Raw genomic sequence first — 22,258 nt, forward strand, 5'->3', positions numbered from 1 at the left:
TTTTTTTTAAGATTTTATTTATTTATTTGAAAGGCAGAGTGAGAGAGGCAGAGGCAGTGAGAGAAAGCAGAGTCTTCTATCTGCCAGTTCACTTCCCAATGGCTGAAATGGTCGGAGCTGGGCCAATCCAAAGCCAGGAGCCAGGAGCCTCATCCAAGTCTCCCACGCGGGTGCAGGGCCCAAGGACCTCGGCCGTCCTCCACTGCCCTCCCAAGCCACAGCAGAAAGCCGAATTGCAAATGGAGCAGCCAGGACATGAACCAGCACCCAAATGGAATGCTGGCACTGCAGGCAGCGGCTTCATTCTCTGTGCCACAGCACCAGCCCCTCATCATTGTTTTCACAACTTCCCAGAGAGACATAAAGTGTACTTATGAACACAGTGTTAAGTAGAGCACCTTAACAGCACTCCTAAATCCCTACTTGTCATTATTTGGTTTGCTTTTATTTAATGAATACAATCATAGGTACAGCTTTAGAATATAGTGGTTCTTGCCCCAATATCTGCCCTCCCACCCCTACTCCTGTCCGACCTCCTACTCCTTCTCCCACACAATTCATTAAGATTCATTTTTAGTTAACTTTATATACAGAAGACCAACTCTATAGTAAGTAAAGATTTCAACAGTTTTCACCCACACAGACACACAAAGTATAAAGTACTGTTTGAAGACAAGTTTTACCGTTAATTCTCACAGTACAACCCATTAAGGACAGAGGTCCTACATGGGGAGCAAGTGCACAGTGACTCCTTTTGTTGATTTAACAATTGATCACGTCAGTGATCACCTGAGGCTCTTGTCATGAGCTGCCAAGGGTATGGAAGCATTCTGAGTCCACAAACTCCGTTAGTATTTAGACAGGGCCACAAGCAAAGTGGAAGTTCTCTCCTCCCTACAGAGCACAGTACATCTTTCTTTGATGACTCTTTCTTTCCATTGGGCTCTCACTCATGGAGATCCTTCATGTAGGTCATCTGAGCAACAGCTTCCAATAAACTGAAAGTCAGGTTAAGGGGGAAAGCTCTCTCTGGGGTCAGCGCTGTGGTGCAGCGAGTTAAAGCCCTGGCCTGAAGCACCGGCATCCCATCCCATATGGGCGCTGATTCTAGTCCCGGCTGCTCCTCTTCCGATCCAGCTCTCTGCTGTGGCCTGGGAAAGCAGGAGAAGATGGCCCAAGTCCCTGGGCCCCTGCACCTGCATGGGAGACCCGGAAGAAGCTCCTGGCTCCTGGCTTCGGATCCGCACAGCTCCGGCCATTTCAGCCATCTGGGGAGTGAACCAACAGATAGAAGACCTCTCACTCTGTCTCTCTTTCTCTGTAACTCTTTCAAATAAATAAAAGAAATCTTTAAAAAAAAGGGGGGGGGGACTCTCATTCTCTAATTGTTCATTAATGGAATGAAAAACAAAAGTGCATTGAGCAATTGATACTGTGACCTGAAATAGCCCTCAATTAAGGGTAACTGAATAAATTTGCCTTCTTTAGGGAAAACAAAGCACAAGCTCAAACATCTTTGTACATCACTTTTAAGACAGCTGAGTCATCTAAACTATTTCAAAAATTTCTTTTTAATACTAAGACTGTGCAACAAGTTGGTGCATACAGTACAATGACTTTGTATATTATTACGCTAATTTATAGGATTTTCAGAATATATTCTTCTTTTTAAGATTCATTTATTTAATTGAAAGTCAGAGTTTTACAGAGAGAGAAGGAGAGGCAGAGAGAGAGGTCTTCCATCCGCTGGTTCACCCCCCAATTGGCTACAATGGCCGGAGCTGTGCTGATCTGATGCCAGGAGCCAGGGGCTTCGTCCAGGTCATTCCATCCGGGTGCAGGGGCCTAAGGACTAGGGCCATCTTCTACTGCTTTCCTGGGCCATAGCAGAAAGCTGGATCAGAAGTGGAGAAGTCAGGACTCAAACTGGGGCCCATAGGGGATACTGGCACTGCAGGCGGTGGCTTTACCTGCTAAGCCACAGCACCAGCCCCCTCAATATATTCTAATTGGGTCTGGCATTGTGGTACATCAGGTTAAGCAACTGTCTGAGATATCAGCATCCCATTTCAAGTACCCAGCTGCTCCACTTCCAATCTAGCTCCCTGCTAACGTGGCTGAGAAAGCAGCAGAAGACAGTAAAAGTGGCTGGGCCCTTGCATCCACATGGGAGAACCCTACTTAGGTCCAGGCTCCTGGCTTCATCATTGTGGTGCAGTGGGTTAAAGTGCTGCTTGCAACACCATATGACCTTACAAATAAATAAGTAAATCTTTAAAATAAACAAAAAATATTAACCTCAAAAATTGACTCTGGGGCTGGTGTTGTGGTACAATGGGTTAAACCACTGCCTGCAATGCCGGCATCATTTGGGCACTTGTTCATGTCCCCGCTTCTCTACTTGTGATCCAGCTCCCTGCTAAAGCACTGGGGAAAGCAGCACAAGATGGCCCAAGTACCTGGGCACCTGCCACCCATGTGCCAGACCCGGATGAAGCTCCTTGCTCCTGGCTTTGGCCTGGCCCAGCCCCAGCTGTGGCTGCCGTTTGGCGAGTGACCAGCAGATGGACACCCCTCTTCCCTGCCTCTGTCCTGTCCTCCAGTCCCACTGACCACAGCACTCTACCTTCCAAATAAATAAAATAAATCTTATAAAAAAGGAGAATCTTCTCTAATCCCTTCAAATTACATTGACAATTATTAAATTTTTAAAGTTTTCTGACAATTCAAATTTCATTTATTTGGTGCTAAGGTTCTGGGAAAGAATTGTAGATTTGTTCTTAAAAGAAAATTAGGCTCAATTTTGACATGATTTCCAAATGAAAATTTGGCAAAAGGTAAAAACTACACATGGCAGGGTATACACACACACACACACACACACAAAGTCAAGAAGTTTGGATGGAAGTGGAATTAAAATATTAGTGTGTTTTAGTCCGAAAACATTTGAAATTCCATGCATAATTTTTCATAATACACTTTTTCCGTTTTTTGAAGACAACCCCACTCTCATATGGTTTTCTAAAGTAAGCTTGCAAACACTTCAGATTTCAACAGTTGTTGTATCACTCCACCAGATTTACAAAAAAAAAAAAAAAATCCAAAATGATCAATGTAGTGTATTCCTAAAGTGAAAAGCAATGGGAGAAGTACAAGTAAACCAGAGAGTGCAAGGATTCACAGCCTGCAGACTTGAGAAGTGATTATAGTCCATGTGACCAAATAGAAATATTTTCATGTCATTTTCACACTAGCTTTCCTCTGTACAAATAGACAATAAGGATCCAATGTTTCAAACAGACAATAAGGATTAAATGTTTCAACAACATTTATAGGTGGCCTCCTTAAATTCTGAGATGTAATAAAAATTATAAGAATATGCATAGCCTATATATAACATTTTTACTTTAGCTGTATAATGTAATTATTCCTCTAAAATAAAACAGCAAACATTCTTTTTCTTCATACTTGATTTAAGGCAGTTATAAACATCAAATAACTTCAAAAAGTTCATGGAAAACAGAATTAAAAGAAAAGTTCATTTTATTGCAAAATTTTTCAAAATTCATGCATATGAGGGATTTTCAAAAAAGTCACAGGAAATTTATAGTATAAAAAATTGTGACTGGTTTCAAAATTATTTTGCCATGAAAATTTACTTTTATTTGCATTTGTTTATGAACATTTTGAAGAACCCTTATTTAATACTGTCAATGCTGTTCAATTATATTAGATGTTCTTTCTTTTTCTCTTAAAGTGTATCTCACCTTGCACTTTGGACACTTCTGGGCATTTCTCTGTCCATGTTCAATTTCGCTGGCCCAATGACGCAACAATTTGTCTCCTTTTTTGTACTCCTTGCAGTTAACACCTTCATGCCAAGGAGAGTGGCACTTAAAACACCAGACAAATTGGCAAGTGGGGCACTGGATCTGTGTAAGAAAACAAGAACTGTAAGTACTAGTGGATACACTGCAACATCTCACAGCATGAGAGTGGTGACACTTGGGGGGATTGGTAGAAGCTTGTCCTTTAAAATAGCTATCCTTGTACAAGAACAAAACTACAGTAAGATAGATAGTGTTTTTAAAGGAGGAAAGAATTTCTTCAGTAAGGCCAATCTGGCTATCTGTAAATACTGGAATCAAATATTTGGGACATTGTGGAAATCAATTTGGCTTTAAGAAAATCTAGATTAAAGCACAGCATAAAACCCGAGGGCTCTCCATGCCCCAAATCCACACCCTCTGGCTTCCCCTGAACCAATATCCCTGCTATAGCAGCATTTCCCACGAAGCTCTATCTAAAATCACGGAAGCCCCTAGTTTCTAACAATTTTGGCCAGTTATTTACAAAAACAATGCAAAGCATCCTATTATTAGAAATATGGGTATTTTTTAAAAATAAGAATGAGTTGAAGTGGGTGAGTGTCAGACAACAGAACATTATAAGATATTTATTTCCCTGTCGTGGAACAATAAAAAGGGGATGTACATATCTCATGGGGCCTTGCTTTCGAATGTAGTGGTGGAATGGGGAGAAGTTAGAAGGATGCTGATTCCCTCACACGTCTGCCACTGTGTCCGAAGGGCCTGAATATGCCATTCAGTTCTCTTCTGTAGACATTATTCATAAGCCTACATCACCAGACTCCAGCATTGCTAAACTTAAAAGAAGACCTCTTCAGTTTTTAATCAGGCTTAAATTACATTTATGAAATGAACAGAAGAATGCAAAGGGCCTTTAAGACTGGAGGCTCTCCATGAATGTCAGACATTGAAGTGGTTCAGGGATCTTGGGGGCCACGTAGGGAGCTATCATGTATATGAGGTCTGATGAAGGCAATTAGAAATTTATGATTTGGAGCTGACAATGTGATACAGCAGGTTGAGCCTCCACTCGCAATGTCTGCATACCACACTGGAGAGCAGTTGGAGTCCCAGCTGATCCACTTCTGACCCAGCTCCCTGCTAATGCTCCTGGAAAGCAGAGGAAAATGTCCCAAGTACTTGGGCCCTTGTCACTCATGCTAGAGACCCAGAAGGAGTTCCAGGTTCCTGTGGCCATCTGGGAAGTGAATCAGCATATGGAAGGTATCTCTCTTTCTACTGTTCTGCTTTTCAAATACATAAAATAAACCTTTTCTTTTTTTTTAAAGAAACATATGATTCTCCTAAGGTACCAGATGATAAGGAATCTGACACTTGATACTAAACCAGTCACTCTAGCTCCCAATTTCTTATAATAACCAACTAGGTCCTACTGCAGATCCTACTGCCAACTCCTAGCAATAACACAGATTTAGTGACAAACTGTGACAGGAGTTACACAGCAAGCTCTCAAGTGAATACGAATAAATTAAAATTCACATCCAATTGTTTACTATCCCTCAGAGAAAACATCAAAATAGTGGTTCCTTTGTTTAGGGTGAAAATACAATAAAAGGACTAAAAACTTGGGGATGCAGAGGCTTTGCCTATAAAGTCTCATGCTGATTTTTTTTTTCTTGGTCTGAAGGTGCCTTATTCATTTTGACCTTAACCATGTTTACCATTGGTCTTATAAAAACATATTGAGACATCAGCATCGCACCTTCTCCACATGAAATGCCATCTCCCAGCCACTGGCTATCGTGCAGAGAGCACTTCCCTTCTGAATAACAGATGCAGGCAGAAGTCCCCAGGCTCTGCCCTTGCTACTCAAAGTGTGGCTGGAGGACCTGTGGCATCAGCATCACCTGGGAGCTTGATGGAAACAAAATTCATGAATCCTTAGCCCTTCTGAATCATGAGTTTGTATTTTCACAAGGTCCCCCATTGATCTGTATGTATGCCCAAGTTTGAGAAATTCTGCTTTATGCCTTGGAACCCCATGTCCCTGGGCACAGTTTATTCCAGGGATGAATCTAAGCCAAAGCATGTATTCACTGGCTAGCACAGTTCGCAAGATGCCCAAAAGGAGGTTGTCGTGAACTATGGGTAGCAGGGGTGTTCATTGTTAGATATGTCAAGACGCATATTCTCTTGAGAAGTAAACTGGGGGTACATATACACCCCACCTTGGCCATGAGGCAAGGAGATCACTGGAGAAGGTAACAGACATTCACTTCTGATGAGATGAGTGACGGGCTCTCCCTACCAGAGTAGTGTCCATTCTCTGTCGGCCTGCCTAGGTGGCTACGGAGATGATTGTCCTGCCCTTGCTACATGATGCAGTGCTTACGGTAAACCTCACTAACAGAGGCAGCTCGAGAAAGCACATCTCTAGTTCTTGTAATTGGAAAACCCACGTCCAGTTAACATTATCTGTCTACTGACATTGTTTCCTGAGCACATGCTCCTTGCCTCTTCCTTTTATTTAAACATTTATTTAAGAGGGAGAGAGGGGGAGGGGAATTAGAAGAGGAGGAAGAGAGATTTTGAGAGAGAGAAAGAGAGACATGCAAGCAAATGCAAGATCCTATCACTGGTTCACCCTCAATACCTACATTGGTCCCAGGACAGAAGTCAAACCAGGAGTCTAGAACTCAATCTAGGTGTACCATGGGGATGGTAGGATACTTATGTCTTGAGTTATCACTGCTGCCTCCCAGGGTCTACATTAGCAGGAAGCTGGAGTTAGGATCAGTGCCGGATATCCAAACCAGACACACTGATATGGGATGCAGCCATCCTAAATGGAGCCGTAACTATGAGGTCAAATGCCTGCCCTGTTCATTGCTCCAAGATGTCTTCCCTATTCCTCCCAACCAGCTTTAGTGCATTTATACAAGACATAATCTCCCTAACAGCCTACAAATTCATTTAGGACAAAGGCTGTGTCTCATTTATCTTATATTTCCTGAATTAAGTGTCACAGAACTCTGGTATAAAGTAGGTACTCAGTAATTTATTAGTAAAATAAATCATTTTGCATAAAGTTTAGGTACCCCATGTCAGTTAACATTAAACAAATTGAAAGAGAAACTAACATATCTAACTAGTAGCTGACATGGTATTATTGCTTCCTAGATTGGTAGATAATGTTTACTAAGTACTTTGTCCTCTTTTTAATGAACATCATGACTAATGTTTTTATTTTGTTTTATATTAAAATTACTGAATATTTATTTTTTTATTTATTGAAAGAGATCTCCCATCTGCTGGAAAAAGAACTTTACATTCTATCTTTGACATCTGAATTCCCTTGGGCTTTCCCGAAACCTATGCTATACTGACACACAGATCACAAGTATAACAACCCATGTGCTCTAAGTGAATATTTTCTCCTGACAATCATGCCAAACAAAGAAACAACACACAACATAAACAGTCCAAAATTAAGGAGCACCCTAGAAAATTACTATCTTGCCTAAATCCTCTATATATCATAATTTAAAATAAGCTACACTATCATTACTTAGCCAAGCCAAAATATCAGACACACCCTTGCATAAATGCAGCAACTGCAGAATAGGAACTAACAGAGTTGGTTCACTAGAACTTCAGGTTGAACAGACACTGAATAATAAAACACACTCATTTGTCCATTCAACAAATATTTATTGAGCAGCTTCAAGTAGAAGGTGCTGACTGTACTGAATTTAGGCTCAGAAGAAACAATGCAAATACTTGCCCTTAAGGAATATATTAGGAGCAGCCAGGAACAAACCTGAAGAGCTGTAACACCATGCAACACAACTGCTAGAGTAGAAGACTGGACAAGAGGGTGCTGGGGACAGGTGCTGCAAGGAAGGCTGGAACACAAGTGTTCAGAGAGGCTGTGAGCAGTGGGTGGAGCGTCACCGCAGCACGTGATGAGTAATAGCTCAGACTCAGGTCCAGCCTGACCCACCAGAGAGGCCTGGGAGTCCATGGTGCCCTGGGGAAAGATCAATTCCAATGGAATCTGAACAGAGCCAGGACTTCAGCCAGCTCAGCCTGAGCCTTGCAAAAGTGTCCGATATACAGAATCTAGTATGTTCCGATAATGCTAGCATACCTCCTAAAACACGCAGTGACCCAGAAGCTCCCACTAGTATACATGAAAAGATTACGGCCACCAGACTACAGTGTGGCCTACAGAAGCTAACGAGTATGACAGATAAATGAGAAATCTTTTAGTTTTGCAGTTTTTCAGAACTAAGTTTTTAAGAACTAAAGAAGCTTTTCTTTAAGAGAAGTTGTGAAAAAAGTGCAAGGTGTTACAGTGAGGAGAAAGGGAATCTTTGATGCATGGCTTCAAATAATTTCAAGGAAGCCCTGGCTGGTCATTTACAGCATCAGATCCTACAGCCCAAGTGGTGGCGGGGGTGGGGGTGGGGAAGAGATTCTCCATATGGAAATACACAGTTTGACTTCTTGGCATGAGTATTATTGCCTGAGAATTAATTGCCTCCTTGCGGTCTCTACCTGAATGGTAGTGCTAGGAACATAGGAGCTTCACAAATCACTTGTCGTGTGAACACAGTCCAAATGCGGTCAAATGACCTTTGTCTTGATTTCTCACAGCCCAGCTGAAACTAAGCTGGAATAGGAAAGAGAAACTTTCTTAAAGGTTGAGGACCCAAAGCACACAAAAAAATGCAGAGTGTAACACATGATAAGGTAAGCTATATTGGGATACAGTGCTCATTCATATAAATAACCTTATTGGCCGTCCTCCATATTGATTGCCAGCCTTCTTTTATACGTGTAACATATTATTTATTGCATCATACATTCATTTAATACTAGCTTTTATTTTCAAGTGAGAGGCGTGCTTTCTTAGGGCAGCATGTCAGACCTCGGGAAAGGAGTTGTGTGCCAAACTTCCCCTCTCTGCTAACAGTTCATCTTGCCACTACCACCTGGAATTACCACAAGCATTTGTATCCTCTTCCTGGAAATCCAGGCAGCAAGGATCAGGAAAGTATTTGTCTGAGTCTATTTCTTATATGAGAACCCATTCCTTCACCAATGAAGAAAAAGGAAATTCAAAAATTCTGTTCTGATTTATGTAAATTAAAATCCTAGCCAGAAAACTATGGCACAAACCTGTTTTCAACAGGACACTATGTTCTGAACACCACCCCACAAGGCTAACATCTCACAAGAGTCACCCCCATAAAGTAGCAGAACCATGTAATTACACAATGTACAAGAGAACAAGAGAATATTCTCTGTGATTAGGAAGTGGCAGCCGGCAAGAAGGAGATTTCAGCCTGAAGGCAACAATGAATTCTTCCTAACTGGACCTTTCTGAAAATAGGAGGGAATGATCCCATAGGTAGCAAGTTCATTAAGAGCACAGTGTAGAGACTCTGGATGACCCAAGAGCAGGTGCTGTAGAGGAGACGCATGCGCTGTGCAGACAGCTCCAGTAGGTTCCTCTACAAATCCAGGAGGGTCAATATGGAAAGCTAGGGCTACAGAGGGTGTTGGGTAAGAAATGCATAGTTTTACCTCTTCTTCTTCCAGAATACCTTCCATACTGAATAAAAATGAGCCCCAGACTGGGCTGTTTATCTGACTGGTCACCAGAGAGAAATGAAAAATGTTTTTTGCTTGTGTCTTTTGCTGAACACCCAAGGGACAATATGATGAAATGAAAAAATAAGTAAGCAAACAGTTCTCAACAACATTTCAGGTCAGTTTATGGTAGCTGTATGCCTTATTATTATAATGATTATAGTTGAGTTTTTTAAGATCAAGCATAAGGTAAAATATCAGATGAATTTCAATAGAAGGATGTTAGAAGTTCAAGTACAAGTAAAAACTCTGAAAATATTTTGGCTATTTTACACACCAAAAAAGTAAACAGAACAACTTTGGTAAAGCACCTCATTAGTAATTAAAGGCAGAAATGCATTCTAATGAAATTTGGTAGGCTTGCATTGTGGCTGTGTTATAAATTTTTCCAAGGGTAACATATATAACACACTCTTTGTTCAATCTGGCTTCTTTAAACTCAGCTAGACAACTTCATCACCTTCATGAATCTAGGCCAGCAACAATCGTTTAAGAAACTATGCTTTTTTTCTATCAGTTCCTGGCATGGATGATGCATTAATAAATCTCAAGAGAAATCAGTGTGTGTCATAAGCCAGACTGACCTTGCAGGGCTGATGCACAAACCAAGTCTCAGTTTGTAAACTCTGTCAACAGAAAGTGACAGTGTCAGAGAAACATAGACCAAAGGGGCATACCTAATCAGGCTTTCATGGAAAAGTTTTACACATTTTTACATGAGGAAAAAAAATTCAAATCTCTTCACCAGAAGGAAGCTGAAGCACACTGTAATGTATCTAAAGCAATTAGGAAACAACCCATTGATTTGAATGTATTCTTCAAGCCCTTAGAACTTCTTTCACTGCACAGGGAAATAATATATTCATGCAGTTTTATAAAATGTGATTCCTACCCAGAAGGATTTTAATGATGAGAGAGAAAAAATGCTAAAGATATCGGGGAAGTGGGTGGTGGGTGTTTGGCCTAGCAGTTGAGATATAGCTTGGGAACATGTGCACCCCATGGAGGAGTGCCTGGGTTTGACTCCAGCTTCCAGCTAATGCAGATCCTGGGAGGCTGTAGGGGATACCTCAAGCTGGGTCCCTGCCATTCACGTGGAGAACTAGACTGGGTTATTAGTACCTAGGCATTTGGGGAGTGAACCAACAGGATTTCTCCTCTGTCTCTCAAATAAACATTAACAACAATCACAAAAAGATATAAGAGAAGAACATAGAGATTTTCCCTAGAATACTTTGATTTTTTCTTCCCCTTTACATCATTGTGTAAATTGGCAAGGTTCTGCTTAACATTTGGGAAGAAAAGAAAAATATCAAGAGAATGATTTCTGACATGTTCCCTGTGTTGGTATGTATAAGCTTCAACACCTGCCACAAATCTATATGAAAAGGGGAGCATTCCTTACTCTTGGAATAAGAAATAAACATAGAATTGCTCCTACCTAGTGAAATAATATACTTTTAATCCTTGGGAATCCTCTCCCCTCTTCTATGAAGGACAATTACCACTCTGCTGCATATATATGTGTATATATATATATATATATATTTTAAAATATTTATTATTTGGTTGGGGCTGCTCTGGGATGGGAGCCAGTAGCTGGGAACACAATCCAGGTCTCTCTCATTCAGGGCAGGAAGCCAACTACTTGTTATCACTGCTGCTTCCCAGGGTCTGCAATAGCAGCTATCAAGGAGCTGATCTTGGGATTTGAATCCAGAGACTCAGATATAGGAGGGTGTCTTATCTGTCATAGCAAATGTCCTTTTCCCTCCATCGACTCCTCTGCTCCCTTCTCAATGCTTCTCATCACACCATTTTGCACCCTTTGCCTGATAATAACAATCATAATCATAGTAACTGTTATTATATGTTGAGCACATTCTATGTGTGAGACATGGTGCTAAGCACTTCACACATGTGTTATCATTTAACCCTTACAACACTCTTATGACAGTGGTACTATTACTGTCTCCAGTTACAGATGTGGAAATTGCACTCAAGGTTACAGCTACTGTGTGACAGGCTGACAACTTAAATCTAGTTTGAAGCCAGTGCTCATTCTCTACCTTGGTAAACACATTTCAAGGCTTAGCTTAATGTGTTTGCTCTTCAGCGAAGCCTTCTCAGTCTCTCCTGTCCTTTCTTCTGTGCACTCAGCATTTCCCACCCACCTTTATGACACTACGTATTATTAATTGTGCATTAGGCCCACTTATTAGTTCCTTCAGCAAACACACTTTGAATTCACATTCAACAGGACATAGTGCTTGACACTGATTACCAGCAGTGAACAAAGCTGGCCTGGACCTGGCATCCTACAGCTGGGTTAGGAAGAGACTTTCAGTAAAAAACCATACAAATACACCATCAAATTCCAGATGATAATTGCTATGGAGAAAAACTTGGGGTGTGGGTGTTATCTCTCACTCCAGGCATCATATGAGCACCTTACAGTCACAACTTAAACATTTTTATTTTCCCACCATTAACTGATTGCCTGTATTGAAATGCAGTTGGTGTGGTATTAATAAATTAAAAGAACTGTGTAGGCCACGAATTAGATTTCTACTGGGAAAATGAAGTTCACCTTGTAGAAATGGGATGATAAAATGTTTGGCATAATGACAAGAGCTGCAGGAAAAAGATGCAAATATGAATGAAAAAGTAGGACACATTTGACCAAAGGCAAGGTTATCTCAACATCAATCTCTTAATTCAGGAGTGTACTTTTTCATTCATAGTCTGAGTTTCATGATGTTCAGAACATAATAGAAAACTCTGTATGCTCAAATTTTTTTCCCAAATAAAGTTTTTGTCTGAGGGCCTGGAAAGTTAAACTGACACCTAACAGTTCTGGTTTCTGCTTATTATGTTTTGTGGATTCGTTTTCCACTCACTAACACAAAAAACTTAATCGGTGGTCTTTACAAAAATTATTACAAATGAAATCCCAAATATGATTTTAGATCTCAAGCTTCATGTGAGGAGCATCCACTCAGCTGTAAAATATTTGTGATATTTTCAAATAATTTTAACCTACTCTATTAAATATACATTTATAAAAATATATATTTTTTAAGAATTATTTTTATTTATTTGAAAGACATAGTTACAGAGAGAGGTGGAGCCACAGAGAGAAAGAGGGCTTCCATTCCGCTGGTTCACTCCCCAAATGACTGCAACACCAAGAGCTGAGCTGATCCAAATACAAGAGCCAGGAGCTTCTTTCTGGGTCTCTCATGTGGGGGCAGGGGCCCAAGGACTTGGGCCATTTTTTACTGCTTTCCCAGGGCATAGCAGAGAGCTGGATTGGAAGAGGAGCAACCAGGACTTGAACCAGCGCCCAAATGGGATGCTGGCTCTGTAGGCCAGGGCTTTAACCTGCCGTGCCACAGTGCCAGCTCCCAAATGCTTCTAAATGGATAGCACAAACTATAATGAATGCTCACTCAGAGTGACATCTTATCAGGACACTGTATTGCAATGAGTCAAAGAGAATAATATTGAAATAAGCATAAAAGTTTCATCAGTAAGTTTTAGGCTGTAAACTATATTACAAAGAGATATTAAATTGCTGAGAAATGTTGGATATTAGCAACCTTTATTTTTCTTTTGTTTCTGTTGCTTCAAGATGCAACTTATTGCATATGATACTTGAATTCACTACACTTAAAATGATTATAAACTATACCAACTTGGAAGTCGGTTACTGGGGAAACTGAATTTTAAAAACTACAGCAAAATGAAAAATGTCCATCTGTTTGCAAAGAATGAAGATCTAAGTCTCAGTTTAGAGCGCTGTACTGCGAGCAATGAATGTCACAGTGGGTTTGGTAGAGAATCTGTGTCAGTGCCATCGTTACCCGTAACATTCAGTTGGGCATGGCTTGTAAACGAGGCAGCTCATGTTAATGCAGAGCGTGCAGTTTAGTGATGAGAACTCCTACACAAACGTCATACCAAAACCACTGCTTCAGGAACTGTCTGGGTCATCTCTGGGACTCTGTGCATCGTAAACAGGGAGATTACTGACCTCACGTGCTCTGGGTCTTCTCTTCTACCAGCTAACAAGGAGTAACAACAACACCCATCTTCAAACTCGGAGGCAGCTTTACTTCCACTGAAACTGCCATCCCTCAGCTACGCCTGAAGATTTTTTTTAAAAGATTTTATTTATTTACTTGAGAGATAGTGTTGAGAGAGAGAGAGAGAGAGAGAGAGAGAGAGTCTTCCATCTGCTGGTTCACTCCCTAAATGGCCACAATGGCTGGAGCTGAGCTGATCTGAAACCAGGAGCCAGGGGCTTCTTCTGGGTCTCCCAGGTCAGGTGCAGGGGTCAAAGCACTTGGGCCATCCTCAGCTGCTTTCCCAGGCCATAGCAGAGAGCTAGATTGGAAGAGGAGCAGCCCAGACAGGAACTGGTGTCCATATGAGTTGCTGGCTCCACAGGCAGAGGCGTAGTCTACTACACCACTGTGCAGGCTCCTAGCCCCTGAAGATTATATTTAATTGGTTTATTATTAATTACATTTATTTTGTGTTGAATTTCTCATCTCTCCAACAGAAATTCTCTTTTACTTTGCTCATCAAAAGAAAACAACTGACTTTACAATATTTAGGATCTCGATCCATGTGCCCTCTGCCACTCTTCTTCCCAACAAACCAACTGAGAGCCACTGGAAATGGCTGGGCCATCGGGGAATGTTATCAGAATATCCTTGCTTAGGCCGGCGCTGCAGCTCACTAGGCTAATCCTCCGCCTGCGGCGCAGGCACCCCAGGTTCTAGTCCCGGTTGGGGCACCAGATTTGGTCCCGGTTGCTCCTCTTCCAGTCCAGCTCTCTGCTGTGGACCAGGAGGGCAGTGGAGGATGGCCCAAGTGCTTGGGCCCTGCACCATGGGAAACCAGGAGGAAGCACCTGGCTCCTGGCTTCGGATTGGTGCAGTGCCGGCCGTAGCCGCCATTTGAGGGGTGAAACAATGGAAAAAGGAAGACCTTTCTCTCTGTCTCTCTCTCTCTCACTAACTCTGCCTGTAAAAAAAAAAAAAAAAAAAAGAATATCCTTGCTTCACTCAAAATTATACAAATACAGAACTTTATACTCATTAACTTTCCCATATTTTACTTCTAATACATTTACATTATAATAAATTATGCTCATCACACTATGATTTTGGATAAAATGAGACATATTGGCCTAATTTTACTGTTGCTAAAATTGCATCTATCCTACTTCTACATATTTTATAAGAACAAAACTGCTTTAAGCTACTCAATTATTTCCACGTTGATTCAATTATGCATACCTGTTTTAACTGCCATGAAGTATAAAATAATATAGTCAGCAGTTTATCGATCTAATTCTAAACATAGTTTTTAAAAAACAAAATATTACAAGTTATGGAATAATAAGTTCATCCACAATTAGTAATTTCCTAATAATGTCAACATCCTAGAATTAGAACAAAAACAACTTAAAATAACCAGAATATAAAGCGACAAATAAGAGTATTATAAGTCATCATTCAATGTCGTTATAAGGTATTATTTTAACCAAACAATTTTCTAAGCTCAACAATGAACCTTTATACAGAATAAATGAGGTTTATAACTTAAAGAGACTAGCCTGCACAAAAACACCAAAAGGAAAAAATCAACCGTGAAAGTCAATTACTCATGAGGAGGTTTTGACTAACCTACAAATACCAAAGCTTTCCTGGCATCGGCTGAGGAAAACTACTTCCACTTGCTAAGGCACAGCGCCCTCCATGCTACAGCATGAACAATGTGGCAATCACGGCTTCAAAGACAGAACACAGGCAGAAACCGCCCTTCCATGGAGAGGACTTGAAATCGCCTTTGAAGCCATTTCACGCTGCCATTTTGCTGTAGTCACAAGGATGGAAACTGCCGCCACGGCCTCATGGTTCTCTGCTTCATGTACTGCAACGGGTCAGCTGAGGAGGCTCACAACTGCAAGACAACGTTTCTCGGATGGGCCTGGTGCGGGAGTTTGTCTTACAAGCTGTCTGTGTGGCTCTCATGGATAGGCAGAACTGAAATCAATGACTCATTTCCACAGTTACTGTTTGCTTTCTCAGCCTTCTTCAGCCATGTGAATGCCAAGATGATCTTTCACTACTGTCTACCGAATTAAGTTCCAACTTCTGTGCGCAGTGTACAAGACTGGTCCTCACCCACCAGACCAGCTGCATCCCCATGCCCCTCTGCCCGCCAGCCCTGCCAAGCACTAGTTTCCAACAAGCCAGGCCTCAGCCTTTGGGCCTCAGCCTTCAGGCTTGAGTACTTATTCCTCCCTTGCTCTGAAATGCTGTTTATTGGTCTGCTCGGAGAATTGTACCTCCTCTATGAAACCATTCCTGACAACCTAGTACTCAGCCCTCCTTGAAGTGTCCTCGAAGCGCCCCATATAGAAAGCATTTTTATTTTGTTACTGTTTTTCTAATAACAATGAACCATCATTTCAGGACATTTGTCTCTCTCATCGACATTATACTTTTGTGAAGAAGGGACTATGTCCCATTCATCTCTGTATCACCCAAACTTAGCGTATGCTGGTATTCTACATATGCTAAATGCATTATTTTCACATTATTTTTACTTAATGTAGACAGAACCAGAGGAGAATTACATTGGGAGAACTGAAAAAGTCAGGCTTATAAAGGAAGGAAGGGAGGGAGGAAGGAAGGGAGGAAGGGGGGAGGGAGGGGGGAGAGAGGAAGAGGGGGGGAGGGTTTAATATCTAGTAATAGTAATAATCATAATTCTAAAGATTAGCTTTTCAATCAGATTACAAGATGAATTTCCAACATGGTTAAAGTCAAAGAAAGCCTTAACTAAATTCTCAAGTGTTCCCTGGGCATCAGTTTCCCCAAACCACACGTTTTCAGAATCATAACCAATGTATGCTCACCTCAGGCTCCAGTAAGGGAGGGAAGCCTACTTAATGCCCACAAGTTGGCCTATTTGGCTGCTCCTATCATGGGAACTCTACCCCGCCATTCTGGTGAGCATGCTTACTTTGTATTTGTTTTCTGATCTGGAAGGGGTGGGAATATGTCCTTTTTTCTTGAAGGTTGTAAAGTGCTTGCACTGAGGACAGGGCTTGGTACTGGAATCAATGCGGCCAAGTTCCAAGAAGTATTTATACTTGATGGAGTCTTCATGTGTTAAGTTATAGACAACTGTTGTTTCTTCCAGGAATTCAAAACACTCTGTGATGGGGCATTTGATTTCTACTTGGCCAAGTTGTACCTGTGTGAAAAAGCAGATGGAAGACAAAAACAAAAAGGTCACTGGTTATTCAGGAATCTTTTCTTCTCCTTTTCTTTCCGTTTTACATACAGTATTGCTTATTTCATGATGCAGCAAAGGACTATCTGTAATGTTTAGAAATAACACAAGAAATGGTAATTCGATACCTGAATTAGGCAGTGTTAAAATAACTGCATTATAATGTTCCCAAAATGACTTACAGATTTATGTTCAAGCCTTCTCTCATCATTATCATTTGAGACCTTAAATGGATGTAAGCCACAGGTTCACCAAAGAAGCAAATTATCACACCATCCTCCTGGAAACCACAGGATTAGACAGCATCTGGACTAAGTGCCAACTATGAGAACCACAGGCTGAGACAGCATTTGTGTCAAATAAAAGATGCGTCAGATTTCTCAACCTTACTACAGCATACTTCAGCACTAAACTTCGGGCACATTTTACTAACTTTCAAAAGGACAAGAGAGAGATTTTGTTAAGTAAATAGGTACAATAGCTAATAGTTTAAAACTCAAGGCCAAAAAGTAACCATTTCCCCTGACCTTTCCATATCAAGAACATAAAACTAGTTTCCACATCATCAGAAGCGCAGGAACAAGAAAAAAAATTAAACCACTACAATAATGTAAAACAACAACAAAAATACCCCAATCCTTATGAAATCTGCTATTTCTACTGAGGTCACTTACAGAATTAGCTTCTTCAAAGGGCCACAGAACTAGAATAGGAGAGAAGAGAGGGATATTTCTTTAGCATCTGGCATGGGACACTAGCATTAGAAATCAGAGCAAAAGCACAGAGTGTGGAAACAGTTGATTTTTAAGAGATGAGGAGGGCAAAGTACTTTGAAATAAGAAGTAACTAGAATGTTTTATGTAAGCAATGAACTGTAACTGTTTTCACAGCATCATAATCTCTTTGGTGCATCCGAAGGTAGCAAAGGGAGGCACTGAAAATACCAAATGACAAATGATGCTAACCTTTCACTTCTTTCACCTGAGTCTGACATTCCGGGAAATCAAAACACATCCACCTAATCCAGAAAGGCACACTACAGAGATGAAGGCAGGAATGAGAGCCATTTTCTTCAAAGAGAAGTAAAGAAAACACCACCGCAAACAGCAATTAAAGCAAAAAGAAACACCTAAAGTCACAGTAACTTTTAACTTTGGTGTTTATCTGGCCCATATAGAGAAAACATGGTTATGTTACAGGTTGAAGGATTCATGGGAATAACATGTTTGAAACCAGCAAAGCACATGAGTTCAAGTGATAATGAAATGGAAAAGTTGGGCTTTGGATAAACCGACTTAGTAGTATCAACCTGCTGAAATTATAAGTTGATACATATTTTCTGCTGGTTATATAAAATGTGGTCCCAAAAGGTTTCTGTAAATACATGCTCAATAGTTTATGTACTTTTTAAAATAAGTCTGTTCACAGTTGCAATCAAATTTTAATATTGTGTATTTTATAGTATATAATGATCATGAGCTATTATATGATAATGGCATAATTCAAATTATGCTTTACAATGAATTATTTTAATTTACACCTCAAGACAGAAGTTCTCAGGAGATTTTTTTATAAAGACAAAACTGCCTGTGTCACATATAACAGTCTGGTTTATTAAGCATGTAAGTTAAAACATTTAAAAATGATGTAATGTTTCCTCTTTTAATATTCTATTGACATTTATCAAGCCCAATTCTGAGCCAAGGAGCAGAGTTATATGTGGAAGTTTTGCAGGTGCCTGTCGGTGAGCAGCCAGTAAGGATAGTAAGAAATGTGAAGGCTGAAAAAGTGAGGAGTCCAGTGTGTCAGGGAAGGAGAGTAGGGAAGCACAGTGACCTAAGACTTGGGAAATGCAGAATATTCTTGGGAATAGTGCTGTTTGCAGTGAGGTCCTAAGATTAGTGGGACTTAGTAAGATGAAGATGTTCCAACCAGCCAGAAAAAAACAACCTGGGCAAAGGCCTAGAGTAGGAGAAGAGTGCACTAGAACAGGTATGTTCATACTTTTCCCACACCCTAACTGGATCATCCTGCACCATGTAGACGGGTTTCTTTTCATTACACAAAAAAGGGGCTCACTTGGGCCACCTTGAGGGGCTTTTATTGGGAAGAGGTACACTTTGGTGGAGACAAGTCTAAATTTTTTCTTCTCTGGTCAGTGTCTGAATCAGCCTTCTTCAACCTATGAATTTATTTATTCAACTACATAAATGACAACGATGGAAGCACAATTTTACAGCCATCTGAGAACAAGATCTTGTGGAAATGGAAAGTAGTTTAGGGACCAGAACAATCTAAGGCGGCTCAAGGGAACAAGCCATCGTGTTATTTCTTCAGGAGTAGGTGTGCATTGCATACCACACTGGGGGATCATCCAACATCCAGTCAGCGTTTCTCAAATCTGTCTGCCAACCAATTCTACTTCCATCTAACAGATCAATTCCTCTTGCTTTCACAGTCTTTTAATCAATTCTTGCATACCTTCCCTTCTTTCTCTAAGTCCCAAAATCTGTACCCCCCTAAATCAAGTTAATGACCTCAAATTTACTGAGCACACAGAAGCCGTCAGATGCACATTCCCATATCTTCCTACTACCAACCCTACCAAGCCATCAACATTGGTCCCCATCTTTTCTGTCTTCCCTCTTTATAGTCCATAAGGTTGAATCCAGAACAAGTGTGTTTGAGTCTCTTGATACGGCTGTTGGGAATTTATGTTTTCTGACCCCCTTAAGACCTACAGAATTTGAATCATTGCTGGTGATCCAATAACTGGCAGTTGGAAATACTCACACAATTCCTTCCATTACTCATACTTGTTCACAATAAAAATATTCCCTTTCTCACATACAGTGTTACTCATGCCTTATGCATTCTCTGGGTCTCTAGATGTATATTCTTTTCAGAATAATTTCCCCAAAAGATCACTAGGAAAAAATAATAACAATTAAGCAAAATGCATTCATTTACTCAAGAAGATAGATATTTGATTCATTCAAGGATGTGCTTTTTAAATATTTTAATACCTCAAAAGTCAAGGTTATTTTATAACCTGTAGATGTTAACATTGTACAATACTTTAAGTTGAAGTGCTTTACTTTCTTGGTGGCACATAACATAATACTTCTTCCTATAGCTGATCCTTTTTAGATGTCAGTGAAATGTATTTTTTTAAGATTTATTTTTTATTTATGTGAAAGAGTTACAGAGAGAGAGGTAGAGATAAATAGAGGGAGAAGTTTCCATCCACTGGTTCACTCCCCAAATGGCCACAACAACCAGAGCTGAGACATCTGAAGCCAGGACCATCTTCTGAGTCTCCCACGTGGGTGCAGGGGCCCAAGGATTTGGGCCATCCTCTGCTGCTTTCCCAGGTGCATCAGCAGGAAGCTGGATTGGAACTGGAGCAGCCAGGACTTGAACAGGAGCCCATATGGGATGAGCCCATATGGGATGTTCCTTATGAAGGAACTACACATCAGGGAAGGAAGTGAGAACTTGAGCTGAGACAGAGGGGAAGAGATTGCAGGCAAAGGAAGCAAGGACAATGACCCCAGGGCAGAGGTGCCTGATGTGCCTGTGTTCTGAGCACAATAGACACATGGGGGCAGATCACAGTACATGATGAAGTTAAGATGTCAGGCAGGAGACAGATCACAGAGGCCTGGTGGGACATAGTAATAAGTTGGAATTGTATCCTTTTTTTTTTTTAAAGATTTATTTTATTTATTTGAAGAATAGAATTATAGAATTACAGAGAGAGGGAGGGGGAAAAGGGAGAGGGAGAGGAGGAGAGAGAGAGAGAGAAAGAGAGAGGGAGGGAGGGAGTTAGGAAGGGAAGTCTCCCATCCACTGGTTCACTCCTCAAATGGCCACAAAAGCCACGACTGGGCCAGGCCAAAGCGAGGAATCAGGAGGTGCATTCAAGTCTCCCACATGGGTGCAGGGGCCCAAACACTTAGGCTATCTTCAGCTGCTTTTCCAGGTGCATTAGCAGAGAGCTGGATTGGAAGTGGAGCATCCTGGACTCGAACCACTGCTCATATGGGATGCCAGCATTGCAGATGGCAGCTTAACCCGCTACGCCACAACAACAGCCCTGGGATCACATTCTAAACTCAGTATGAACACTGATGAGTTTTAAAAGGACGAGTGACATTATTTGATTTATATCAACAAAAGTCATTCAGGTTCTTGTCAGAGTACTGATGGCAGAAAAACAAAAGTGAAGCCTGGAAGAGTAGTGTCACTCTGGATCGTGACTGCTCTTCCCCCCAGTGGCATCTGGCTGTTCCAGTTGTCTAGGCAATAGATGACATATGCCTCAACTCAGTAGAAGATATGGGGGATGTTTTGTGAGTGGAATCAATAGGTCTTTTTATGAGCTGAAAATTTAAAATTGGATGCAGGCGATCCTTGACTGATGCTGGGTTCTTTCTTGATAAACCCTGTGTAAGATGAAAACACCATAAGTCAAGAATGCTTTTGGCCGGCGCCGCGGCTCACTAGGCTAATCCTCCGCCTAGCGGCGCTGGCACACCGGGTTCTAGTCCCGGTCGGGGCGCTGGATTCTGTCCCGGTTGCCCCTCTTCCAGGCCAGCTCTCTGCTGTGGCCAGGGAGTGCAGTGGAGGATGGCCCAAGTGCTTGGGCCCTGCACCCCATGGGAGATCAGGAGAAGCACCTGGCTCCTGGCTCCTGCCATTGGATCAGCGCGGTGCGCCGGCCGCAGCGCACTGGCCGCGGTGGCCATTGGAGGGTGAACCAATGGCAAAGGAAGACCTTTCTCTCTGTCTCTCTCTCTCTCTCACTGTCCACTCTGCCTGTCAAAAAAAAAAAAAAGAATGTTTTTAATACACCTAACCTATTGTTTACCAATACCTTAGCGCATCAGTATCTTGTAGAGTATTGGTTGTTTGCCCTCACGAGGCTGTGGCTCACTAGGAGCTGCAGCTTGCTCCTGCTGCCCAGCATCTCCTGACAGTATTGCACTACATACTGCTATCCTGGAGAAAGATCAAAATTCAAAATTTGAAGTATAGTTTCTATGGAATGTGCAGCATTTTGAACCATTGCAATGTTGAAAGATATTCAGTTTAAGCATTTAAGTCAAGGGCTGTTTGTATACTTATGTTACAAAACATGATGTTTTAAAATATATATACACACATTGCAGAATGAGTAAATCAATATAATTAGTGATGCATTACTTTGCATTCTTATTTTCTGTGGTGAGTACACTTAGAATCTGTTCTCTTAGCAATTTTCAAACTTATAACATCTTTTTATTAATCTGTTGCCATGTTGCACATTAAATCTTTCGAACTTGTTACTCCTATTTGAAATTTTCTATTCTTTAACCAATGTCTCTTCAATTCTCTGTACCCTACTCCCATCTTAACCTGGTAACTATCATTCCACTCTCCTCTACAGATTCAGCTTCTTAAGATTTCCT

The 22,258-nt window shown here is 41.1% G+C and overlaps 1 protein-coding gene across 3 annotated transcripts in view; it reads right to left on the reverse strand.

Moving 5' to 3' along the window:
- Positions 1-22,258, reverse strand: part of RNF217 (ring finger protein 217) — a 141,322-nt gene that overhangs the window by 30,028 nt on the left and 89,036 nt on the right. For 2 of the 3 annotated variants that reach the window (XM_017345347.3, XM_051855355.2), the window contains exons 2-3: positions 16,533-16,766; positions 3,768-3,932 (exon numbers count right to left, since the gene is read on the reverse strand). In XM_017345347.3, the coding sequence (XP_017200836.3) occupies positions 3,768-3,932; positions 16,533-16,766 (399 nt within the window). The remainder of the gene's footprint in view (positions 1-3,767; positions 3,933-16,532; positions 16,767-22,258) is intronic. The other variant, XM_051855357.2, reaches the window with a different exon arrangement.

Source organism: Oryctolagus cuniculus, chromosome 5 (assembly GCF_964237555.1).
Source record: "Oryctolagus cuniculus chromosome 5, mOryCun1.1, whole genome shotgun sequence".
NCBI classification, from domain to species: Eukaryota; Metazoa; Chordata; class Mammalia; order Lagomorpha; family Leporidae; genus Oryctolagus; species Oryctolagus cuniculus.